Genomic DNA, 11,370 nt, shown 5'->3' on the forward strand with positions numbered 1-11,370 from the left:
TAAATGCTATCTGCCCGATTTATTTATGGAGGGGGAGAAAAGTGTAATAGTGCATCTCTTTTTAGCAGTACTTAGTTAGACTTGTCTTTACAAAACATATTTATGTTCTGGATTAGCAAGTGACTCCCTCTACACTTGCTCTACATTCCTCTACAGCACCCGCAGGAAGGGCACCTTTGGTAAAGCCTGGTTTTGGGGTAATCTGTTTCAGACAAAAATATACGGTCTGCAAATTATTTTCCCTATGGTTACAGTGATTTGAGCCTAATGGTTAGAGCCTGATTGTGGCTTTCAGGTTGGACCAACCCAACGGGACGCGTAGTACTGCTTCAACAGTAAGGGAGTTCTCCTTCGTTGGGAAGTCTTGAAGAACTGAGCGGGTTTTTTACCGTTGTCTTTTCTTAATCCTTTCAGACAGTGTTTGTTGGAAAGAACAAGCCGCAGAAAGATCCCCTGAGCTCCTTCCGCTGGCAGGGCTTCAAGCTGGAAGAATATCTCATTGGCCAACCCATCGGGAAGGGCTGCAGTGCCGCTGTGTACGAAGCAGCTATTCCTTTCTCTTGCGATCGTCAGGGGCGTGCGGAGAGCAGCTGCCTCGCAGGGCAGGGGCCAGCCGTGCAGCGGGATCGTGGCTCGGCTTCACAGGCGGCTGGGGAGGAGCCCATAGAGAAGCACCAACCGAAAGAGGCTTTTCCGTTAGCTATCAAAATGATGTGGAACATTTCGGTAAGGAGTCGGTTCTTAATCTCCTCTGTCACTGGGAAAGTCTGGCTGAAATGTTTAACGCTTACGTGTTGAAAGTGCTGATTATGTAGCGCACCATGAGCGCGTCAAAACGAAGTTGTTGATATGTGACATTGGAGATGTCAATTGCTAGCGAGCGGTCCCAGAGCAAGGTAGTTAGCATTCATCATTCCTCTGGAATCGGCATTGAGAGCTGCTGGTGGTGGAGTTGTTGGTTATGGAGGTGACGTTTCTGGAAGAAAAGCTTTTCCGAAGCTGGCTGTCATGGCAAGGCGTAAGAAATGGAAAGCCACTGCTGCCAGTGCTTTAGGAATCGGTGTCCTTGTCGGCGTCAGGGTAGAAATAGATTTTCTTCTGCGAAGTGCGGCCGAGGTGCAAGTCAGTGTCACAGGGGTGGGGCGGTAACCTGCGTGCTAGGTCCCCTTGCCGTGAAGTGAACGGGCAAGATCTGCACTAGTGTTTCCCAGCCCGGGTGACTCTGATGATCCAACCCCTCAATGTGAGTATTCCACATTTAAAAAAATCCACGTGTCTTTTCCCATTGAGGAGTTTTTGTGGCACTTGATGTGACAAGCGGATATCCTAAGAGAGTCTTCCAAAATGCTAACATCTGAAACCCCCTGGGCTCCAGAAATACCCTGGCATTTAGCTGTGGGCTTTTCCAGTCAGGTTTTGAAGTTGAAAGTGAGTGTTAACGTATAGCTCAGAGCGCTAACAGTCGAGGATGCATTTGAAGAGACAAATGGATTTGTTTCTGCAAGTAAAGGGCTTGCCACGTCCCTTGGTAAATTCTTTAAGTAGTTAATTGCCTTCCCCGACTTTCAAAGTAGAGAAGGGAGTCCCTTTGATCTAGTCTCAGTTGCTCTAACTCCAGATACAGCGCCAGCATCAGGATTATCTGCTTTCAGCCTGTATTGAGGCTGGGTGATTTTGGAGCTTAAATCAACGTGGTGTGTAATTGCTGTCGCAGGCTGGTTCGTCGAGTGAAGCCATCCTCGATGCTATGGGCCGAGAGCTTGTTCCAGCCACGGGGGTTGCCTTAGCCGGAGAATACGGAGCTGTCTCTGGCCACAGGTACAGTCACGACGGAAATGGCGGCAGTTCTCAAATGGTGACGCGCTAATTTTATCCATCAATTAATTTCGCAGCACATCTGTACTGTTACGAAGACGGCCAGAGGTTTCTATAATAGTTCCTGAAAGTCGATAAAAACGAAGCCTTGAGATTATTAATGGCTCAGGAGGCGTGTACGTATGTTTTGTCTAGACGACGGTGCCTTCAGAAGCGCCGCACGCCTCAGACGTCACGCAGGGACGGGCTGCTGGCAGCCTTGGGGGTTTTTCTCCGGTGTGCTTTTCTCCAGCCCGGTTAGGAAACCGCACAGCCATACCGCTGTTCAAATAGTGAACTTGTTTACTCCGAGGAGCAGACTGTGGCACGGCTCGTTGGCGTGCGGGAAATACCTACAGCTAAACTGTACCGGCTTGGGTGGCGTAGTCCAGAAGGGTGTCGGAAGGGTACGCCAATAATTGGGGACCAGCCGGGGGTCCTGCCAGCGGTCTGATGGCTGACTGTGGCCAGGCACTTCTGTGCCCCGTGTCTTAGTTTCCCCATGTGTAAAATGCTTTGATATCTGCAGATATTCTTAAAGGCTAGGAGGAGCCGATTAAAAATCATTTAAATGTGTGTCGCGGTGCTTTTTAATTACAGAAATATACGCCTACAATTGGTAACAATTTGACTGTATTAAACATCAAACAATTTGACTGTAATACAGTTTGACTGTATTATTTTAGAACTGGTTTGGTTGTAAAATGGGTGCTGGGCAGGGAGGTGGAAACTGTTCTAGTGCGGGGAAACTGGTGAGAAAGAAAATGGAAAATGACGCGGTTCCCACTCTTTCACCCGCGTGAGAAGTGAGCACGCAGCATGAAGGTGGAAAACTGCACGGAAACTTTTAAATTATCTCGAGTTAGCTATCTTTTTGTTAAAAAATGTGTCTTTTTGTTCGATTTGAAACAATGGAGTCCACAGTCCAGATTGTCTGATTTAAATTTCAAATACATCTCAGCTGCCAATACAAATGAATAATGAATGCTGTGTGGTACGTCACTAGCTGAGAATGCAACAGAGCAGCCGAAGGGATATTTGACATTCAGGGGATGAGAGGGAAGAGAGATCTGGTTTGCAGATACAGATAGGTAACCTGCCTTTCATTGTACTGAGCGCTTCCTGCCTGTGCCATAAAATAGAGGGTCTAAATCGATATGCCTAGTGTGAAGTTGACCTTTATTTTATGTCTAACAAAGTAATTGCGTTTGGCTTTTTTCCTCTAAAGCTGCTGTTGTAGTTCTTTTTGAACCGAGAAGCAGCCTGTGACTCGCTCTGCCGCTGTTAGCAGCATGGAAGGGCTAGTAGGGTTTGAATAAAATTAAAGGCTGCATGTTAAGTGTAAGGGTTTCCAGCAAAGCTTTGTTTGCAGCGCAGGTAAAGCACCAGTATTTCCTGTTCGGCCATCGTATATAGGGAAATCCAGTTACAACGCAGTCCTTCTGGCAGCCACAGGTAAAGTCTTGGTCTGTGTACACTCCGCTGGTGTATCAGCAGACGGCACTGCCTTGATGATGGTTCAGGACGCGCCAGGGTAGATTTCGAACTCCAGAGAAAGTGCTGGCACCCGCCCGCTGCCGCGGTGGGTCTGCTCAGGCTGTGGGCGCTTTGCATCAATGTGGGAAGCGCTGGGCTGAGGCGCCGGTTAGGAAATTGGCCGTGAGGGCAGGGAGGTTGCCGTCACTGTTCTTTCTTACCGAATGGTTTCCACGATGTGAACGTTTGGATATTTGCTTAATGTGCAGCCCTGTAATCTGTACTGGGCCGCCGTAATGCTCGCTCTAGTAAGGTTTTTGCTGCAGAATAAACATGTTTGCACACTGCTTTGGAACCCTTTTTGGGGGAGGACGGGCCACATTAATGAAAAGTAATTCCAGAAATAACAGACATGTGTGTGATAAATCAGAACTGACCAGGAGATTGACGTAATCTGTGGTATCTATACCTTTGCGCAGAAAACCTGTCCTTGGGAGGAAGAAGTTGCAACCTCATCCGAATATAATCCAAGTGATCCGAGCGTTCACGTCCTCAGTCCCTTTGCTGCCCGGAGCCTTCGCAGACTATCCTGATGTTCTTCCTTTAAGCCTGAATCCCAGAGGGATCGGTCACAGCCGCACGCTCTTCTTGGTGATGAAGAAGTAGGTAGAGAGAAGCTTGTTAACGCGTCTCGGGCTTTTCATGAGCCTGCCCAGCGGGGCTGTGTATTCTGCTGCTACACAGGTCCTTGCAAAGATTTGGCCTGAGCTGCTGCCAAAAAGCAGAGTACGCTCTTGGAAACGCCTCCTAAGACCTGTTCCAAGTCCTTGAGATTTTAACTCTAGTTTGACAACGAAGACAAGCTGTTCTTTTTAATAATTACCCAAATTAAAGTGAGAAATGTGGAGCTTGTCCCCATTTGTCTGCCCTTCTAAGTCTGAACTTCACCCCTAGTCTGAACACGCCGCTAGAGATGGAGTAGAATCGGTAATGAGATTTATTAGTGCTCGGCATCTCTGGCTTTCTCGGTGGGGTTTTGGTTTTGAATGGGTATTGCTGTGGCACTGACATAAAAGCACCTCCTGTTTCCCACTCTTTTGTCCTGCCTGCGTCTGGAGAAGTGCTCTGTCCTCTTTGTGTTTCAAGAATCCGTTCTTTCTCCTGATTAGCGCATCTCCTCATTTTGCTCATACAATCTGCATTATTAATCTGCCTCCTCTTTCAAGCAAAATATAACACCAGTACATAAAAACCTGTAAGAATGACCACTGAATACCTGGAGCCCCTCCCCATGCTGTTTAAGAGGCTTCTTTTATTCGCAGTTGTTGAACTCGGGCAAAAGCACTGAAAATTCAGTGGTGGGTGGTGTTGCAAAACAGAGGATTTGAGAACAGCAGACAGGGGAGCGGTGTCAGGTTGAGGCTGGGCGGTGGGAAGGCGTCACAGTGGTCAGGAAGAATTCGGCACATACAAGTGTGCAGTATCCCCAGCCAGCCAGCACTGAGGTTGAACCGCAAGCGATAAGCTTCCAGGATGCTAATTCTGAGGTTTTCCTTGTTCTGACTAGTTATCCGTGCACCCTGCGCCAGTACCTGAGGGAGAGCAGTCCAGATGTTTGTCTCTCCACGATGATGATTTTACAGCTTTTGGAAGGCGTGGACCATCTTGTTCGACACGGAATAGCACACAGAGACCTGAAGTCTGACAACATCCTGGTTGAATTTGATTCTGGTATGTGGATCGCTGAGTATAAACGCCAATTAAGTCACGCACAGAAGCGATGCAGTTGAGTAGGTATGCGGGGAAGTCCCACCCAGCCGTGCGTTTGGGGGAAAAATGAGCATCGAACCCTTTGAAGAATCTCAGGTTTAGTTTTTAGCTTACCACTTGCTGTCACTGCAGCACTGGGGAAGTCATTTATCCTGTCTGGGCCTCTGGTTTTGAATCATTAAAACGGACTTGAAAGGAGCGTTGCGCTGCAGTCGGATGGAGAGACGCAGAGTATTGCTAAGGTGATGTGTTGCACAAGCACAGCGAATGTTGGCTGGAGCAGATGGCATATAATAATGCCGTACTGATGAGGCTGGAGGTGCCTTTGCTTCAGGCTCTCGGCTCTGTCATCTCTCACTAGCCAAATAGCACAGGGCTGTTCTTAAAATCCCACCTCACGGTCAGGTTAATAGTGCTGCACCCTGGGATGATGAAACATCGGTTGGACGGCAAGGGAACCGACAGTGTTAAAGCCAAAAGCAGCGTTTTCATCGTCTTGTTCTCCTGTCAGCCTCTCTAACTGGGATTTTAATTACCCGAGTTCTTTTTCAGCGTGATTGAGATTCGAATGGGCAGGAAACAATAGCAGGCAGCCAGATCTGTGTAATTAAAGGTCTTGGTACGGCAGCCGTGGAAGGTTTTCAGTGATACTAATGCCATCCTTCTTTTCTTGAAGGAAAAGCTGCTCTGGAGCTATGCTGAATGCGGTTAGGAATGATCTAAAGCATCAATTCTTCTGTATTGGAGTCTGGAGAAGGAATGATTCTACTTTGCAATGTTTGACTTGTCATCAGGACAAGAACTATTAACTAACACAAAGTTTCTCCAGCCTTTTGCTATAGCTAAGTATATATCTGTATGTCGATAGCTTTTGCTATAGATAAAACCAAAGGGAAACAAATGAATCTATTCCTCCATTGTGGATGAGTCTCTAACCTTACGTGTCTTCAATTTTATGGTATCTGTGACGTTTTGTGAGACGCACGTTCCATGGGGAGCAGTAATATCCTCTAAAGAGGAAATGGAATAACAAGCTTTGTTTTAATAAACCCGGTATTTCACCTAATAATACAGAGGAGAAGCAGGAAAACAGCGTGTGGTTGTGCTGATTCTTGGGGGTTTTGAGATTGTTCCTGAAGACTGTCTCTGGTGTCCGTGTGATGTGGTGTCTAAGACAGCCGGGTACTCCCGAACTGAACGCTAACTGCTAGCCCCGTGTCTTTCGCAGCTGGCTGCCCCTGGCTGGTGATCACGGACTTCGGTTGCTGTTTGGCAGATGAAAACGTCGGCTTGAGACTGCCTTTCACCAGCTCTTATGTGGATCGGGGCGGCAACGGCTGTCTTATGGCACCTGAGGTAAATCCCCCTGTAGTAATGGTTTGCGTTGCTGGTTGTCTGCTTGTCCTGCTGTCGGAACTAAAAGTTTCAGCCCCAGCTGCGGTGCAGGCTGTGATAGGAACTTGAAAAAGGGTGGGATTAGGTCTAGAAGCGGTGGAGGGCATGCGTGCGCATCACTTTGCTGTGGTTTGTCCCTGAGCACACACCAATACTTGCTTATGTGGTCTCTGCTGGTGTGTGTTCACAGTAATACCTGCTGAAAGCCTCTGCGATCAGATCGATCGTTTTCAACCCGTTCCTGCTTATTGACATAACTCGGTCATGCAAGACAGTACCCGTAGCTGGTTACTGCGTAACTAATCTCACCCTACGCTCTGTCATGGAGAGCTATGTCCCGTAAAGCGGTGTAGGAGGTCCACGGTCCTAACCTGAGTTATGTTTGCTAAACATCTCTGCATGAATAAAAAAAGTCCTCTTCGGACCTGTGCTGAGCAGTTGTCGAACAGACACCTTGAGCTCTAAAGGGTGAAACGTAATCAGTTGGTGTTATGAGGCAGAATTGACTTTTCCCACAAAAAGCTTGCTCTTCAGTCTTTTCTCGGGCCCCTCTCTATGTAGCTATTAAAGAAGTTTATGCAGCAGTCCTTGTGTTGCGATGGTAGTTTTTGGATGAAGTTCAAGGTGGTTGTGAAATTATTTACAGTTCCTTTTTATTTCTCTGATGATAACAGTAATAAAAGCGAAGTCACCCTTAACTGTCTGCTTAACCTTGCCTTGCATTGCTTAAGTGCCGGTGCAGTAGTGGTTGGTCATCTGCATTGTCTCCCGTCTACCTAAAATCCCGGAGTGAAATAGCTCTCGGGACTCTCTGAATGCTGGTCAGAGGCAACGACTAAAGCCTAGGCACAATGACCAAACTCCTCCCAGTGTCCTGGTGAGCCGAGCAGTGCCGAGGGCTTAAAGCATGCCAATAGGGAATATTTACATCAGAGATTTAGACGAAACCTAGCTTTGGTTTCAGTCTTTCTGTTTATGACAGCAGAAATACTGACTTGACCCTTGAAAATTAGTTTTAGCACAGAGCCCACCCTAGAGCTGTTTATCTGAACGTCCCCATCTCTGTGGCAGGTGATCACAGCGTCACCTGGTCCGGGGACGGTGATCAACTACAGTAAAGCCGATGCTTGGGCTGTCGGAGCGATCGCCTATGAAATCCTTGGCCTGGCCAATCCTTTCTACGGCCACGGGGACGCGACTCTGGAAAGCAGAAGTTACCGTGAAGACCAGCTGCCGAGCCTGCCCGATCACGTGCCCCTTGAGGTGAAGGAAGTGATAAAGATGCTACTTCACAGGGATCCCAACAAGGTAGGAAACTGTTGTCTTGAAGAAGTCGTCTAACCGGTCTTTGGGAGCATTGTTTGTAGATCGTTTCTCCCTGGAGGGCTCTGGGTGCAGGACTGCAATCCAGATATCATAGCAGTCTAGATAACGATCAAAGACAAACAAAAGGTCTTTGCTGAAGTACAGTGTGGCACGGAATAGTTTCAGGGATTTCAGTGGGTGTTTGTGTCAGGGACTGGACCTTGAATTGGGGGGTTTACGTGCAGTTGCCTGATAATAAATAGTCACAAAGAGCTTTTTAATTCACAGGGACTGTGTGGTGCCTTAGAGGAGGCCTGGGGGACTTTAGGCAGTGTAGATGCTACGTGCTGGCGATGAGACGTGAGTGCAGCAGGATCAGCTAATCTTCCTTCTCCCTCCTTTTGCAGAGATTGTCTGCTAGAGTTGCTGCTAACGTGCTTCACCTAAGCCTCTGGGGTGAAAGCGTTCTAGCATCCAAGACCCTGAAACCCGACCAGATGATCGCCTGGCTTCTCTGCCAGTCTGCGGCCGCTTTGCTCATGGATGGACTGGTGGATAAAAGCCGGGTAGAAACCAAAATGAAGATGTGCTTTTTGGCAAACCTTGAGTATGAAGACCTCTGGGCAGCAATATTCCTGTTGCTGGCCTGGAGGAGCCGGTCTGGGTGAAGAGTACCATCTGGGACACGACCGTGCGATAGATAAACGGCACGTTCTAAAGGCACATAGGAATCTGTCTTTTCTGTCTGCCTGGAATACTGTAGTGCTTTAGGGAGCAAAACTGCAGGCCTGTGTTTAAGAGGTTGAGTTTACCTCTAGCAAGTGTTAGTACACACTGCTTTTCTCTCCCTGCTAGAGGAAATGTCCTTGCTTCGTTACTCTCTTGGTGAGGGTTTGGGGACCTTGCAGGTGTCCTGAGGTACGTGGTTGGTTTTGCTCACATTTGGGAATTCGTAATTGACTTCTAAGTTGTGTGTTGAATGAAGCAAGTTCCCTTTCAGAAGGCGGGGTGTGTGGGAGGAGGCATTGTCTAGCTGCTCTTTACACGGAAGCATCACGGATTTAAACAATACACCGAGAAAGCTGAGCTGACAAAGGGACGTGTCATCTTTCTTTTCTTAGGGAAACCGGTGGTGGTCTTAAGATGATATTCCTCTGCAGCCACAGACGTATCTTGCTATAAAATGACCGCCTGAAAGCCTCCTAGTGAGGTGCTGACTGGTAAGGTGAGCGTCAGGAGCTGCTCGCTTCTTACGATAATGCACCATTACATATCTAGCTAGTTACAGCGCAAGTACAATGAACCCCAAACCCACTTACATTTGTTTCTTGCCTGTTGTATTTGTGCAGTGACTGTTGCCTCAGAGTCCAAGGCCGAGTCAAACTGTGTCCAGTTAGGGATAATACAGCAAACGAAACAGGGCTGAGCAGCAGCGCCTGCTTAAAGAGTTTAGTGTGATGCTCTTCTGTTTTACCTACCTGTTTTTTCTGTTTGACAATGAAGTAACGTCCTTTGGGCGGGGAGGACAGGAGACATCGATGTTTGAACAACAGTCATGTTTATGAAAACATCATCCGATTTCACGTCTGTAATTGTGTTTAGAAGAACTTGGGGAGAAAGTTATTTATGCTTGTTGCACAATAAATTGAAGATTAAGCTCTGCTGCTGAGTGGGTTCTCCAAATCTAGTTCATCTCCGTCCATGGGATCCGGGCTTTAGGCTGTGGAGGCCTAGGGGGCAATGTAGCCCTGGTTCAGTGGTGTCTTAAAAGATCATTCGGCTCTTTCCAGCGCCGTCTCCGGAACATGTTATTTTATTCCACCAAGTGGAGTTTCCCGGAGAGGAACGGACCTTGCCTCGTGAACGTGCCCGTTTCGTACTCTCCTGACCGGTAAATCACTGGCTGCTCCTCCAATTTCCAGGTCGATGACATCGTGTGTCGAGTGGCTGATATCCCTGAGCAAATCATCACGCAGTAATGTGCCATCAAGGTCTCGCACGCTGAAACGGCCTCTAGTTCAGCAACAGTGCAAAACTACCTACCAGGGAACGGCCCTGCTCATTGCCTGTGAACACAGCACGCTGCCGGGGCTGTAAAGAAGGCTCAGCAGAGAGCACAGAGCCTGGCAAATCACAGAAAATGAGCTCTTTGGGCAAAAAGTTGCAGAAAAAGAACTTTTTAGTCTTGGTCTGACCCTAACCGAAGCAGCTGCTGGTTTTTTTTCTTAGATGCTGAGTTCTTGCAGCGCATTTTTAGCTGGGATGGCTGCCTTGAATTTGTGTGCGCGCCCTCCTGTGAGCTCTGTGCCCCTGTATCTAGCAGCGGGGCCGGTTCCCCGGACGCTGTCTCTGGAGCTTTCTGAAGAGTAAATTCTGTTGCTTTTTTGGTAGATGTCCGCTCTGACCTCCTTCTGTTGTTCTGCTGTTTCTCTGAGCCAGCAAGAGCTGGTTAGCACAGCAAGGCGCAGCTCCGCTTGTTGACATGCCGAGTCTTTCCTTGTCCCTGCAGTACCGGGCGTGGAATGCACGCATACTCCATGTCCAAACCAACTGCGTGGAGCAGGCTTTCTGCTGTGAACATACTCTCTTGTTTTTTCCCCTTGATTTTCCTCCCAGATCCAACTGTTACACGAGTAGGGAGCAGAAATAGGAGCCGGAGCCATCCCATTTCCAGCGTGTCGTTATTAGGCCAACCAGGGTTCGATCTGTGCTGGTTAACTCCAGACATGGGAAACTTGCTTCTCCTGGAAATCATCTCGTTTCATCTCTCTGTCCTCAAAAATGGCCTAAAACGCTTGTCCCGCAGCACCGCCTCTGGTTCTTAAATCCCTATTATTGCTTCTCCTTTGCTTGCATTTTGTCCGTCTACGGTTCTGCTGAGGTTAGACTTTTTTTTTTTGGTTCTCTTTCACTGCCTGCCTTTCGTTAATGAGACATTTTTACGATTCTTTAGCGTTCCGGGTGCTTTTGTAAAGTGCAGCTTAAAAGTATATGCTGTTAATGCAACAAATGCTGCCCTTCTGCAAATGCCTGAGGGGAGCAAAACTGGACCGTTTCTCAGCGCGTCCCTCTCGCCCTGCCGTGCTAATCCCTAGGCAGGCTCTTGTTGGAGATGCTCGAGCTGAAGCCCCTTGCTGCCGCGTTTGTTCCCGGTGTTTGCCGGGAAGCAGACCGTGCCGTGGGGAAAGGGGGCGGCCGGGAGGGGGAACGCGAGGCCCGAGCCAAATCTCTGCCCTTCCCCGAGCAGCGGGATGTCCGGCCGCACTTTGAACCCCGGGGAGGGCGGCGGGAGGGATGGTGGAGGCTGCAAGCTCTCTGCCCAGCTGCGGCACTCCGGCCGAGACGGGACAGCCTCCGCGGCGCCCCTTGTGCGGCTCAGTGTGGGGCAGAGGGTGGGAGCCTGTGGGACAGGATGAGGCGCCTGCTCGGGGCTGGCTGCAGCCAGCTGCTGCCCCGGGAAGCCGGGCTCTGTGCTCGCAAACTGTCTGCGGCTGCTGTGGCTCCCCCCCCCCCCCCCCCGCCCCTCTCTGCCGGCGGCCGCCGGCGGCTCGTCTCAGGTTCGCCCGCGAG

At 49.0% G+C, this 11,370-nt stretch overlaps 2 protein-coding genes across 2 annotated transcripts in view; both read left to right on the forward strand.

Moving 5' to 3' along the window:
- Window positions 1-411: 411 nt before the first annotated feature.
- PINK1 (PTEN induced putative kinase 1) lies at window positions 412-9,468 on the forward strand (the record flags this gene model as incomplete). Its single annotated transcript, XM_009289594.2, has 7 exons — window positions 412-726; window positions 1,715-1,818; window positions 3,810-3,992; window positions 4,898-5,061; window positions 6,329-6,456; window positions 7,567-7,803; window positions 8,208-9,468. Coding segments are annotated over 7 exons (1,392 nt in total), but the record flags the coding sequence as incomplete, so codon positions are not given.
- A 1,744-nt stretch (window positions 9,469-11,212) lies between these two features.
- Window positions 11,213-11,370, forward strand: part of AGMAT (agmatinase) — a 5,851-nt gene continuing 5,693 nt past the window's right edge. Inside the window, exon 1 of the mRNA XM_009289595.1 lies at window positions 11,213-11,300. Within this exon, the coding sequence (XP_009287870.1) occupies window positions 11,213-11,300 (88 nt within the window). The remainder of the gene's footprint in view (window positions 11,301-11,370) is intronic.

The sequence above is a fragment of the Aptenodytes forsteri genome, unplaced genomic scaffold (genome assembly GCF_000699145.1).
Source record: "Aptenodytes forsteri isolate BGI_AS27 unplaced genomic scaffold, ASM69914v1 Scaffold61, whole genome shotgun sequence".
In the NCBI taxonomy this organism is placed as follows: Eukaryota; Metazoa; Chordata; class Aves; order Sphenisciformes; family Spheniscidae; genus Aptenodytes; species Aptenodytes forsteri.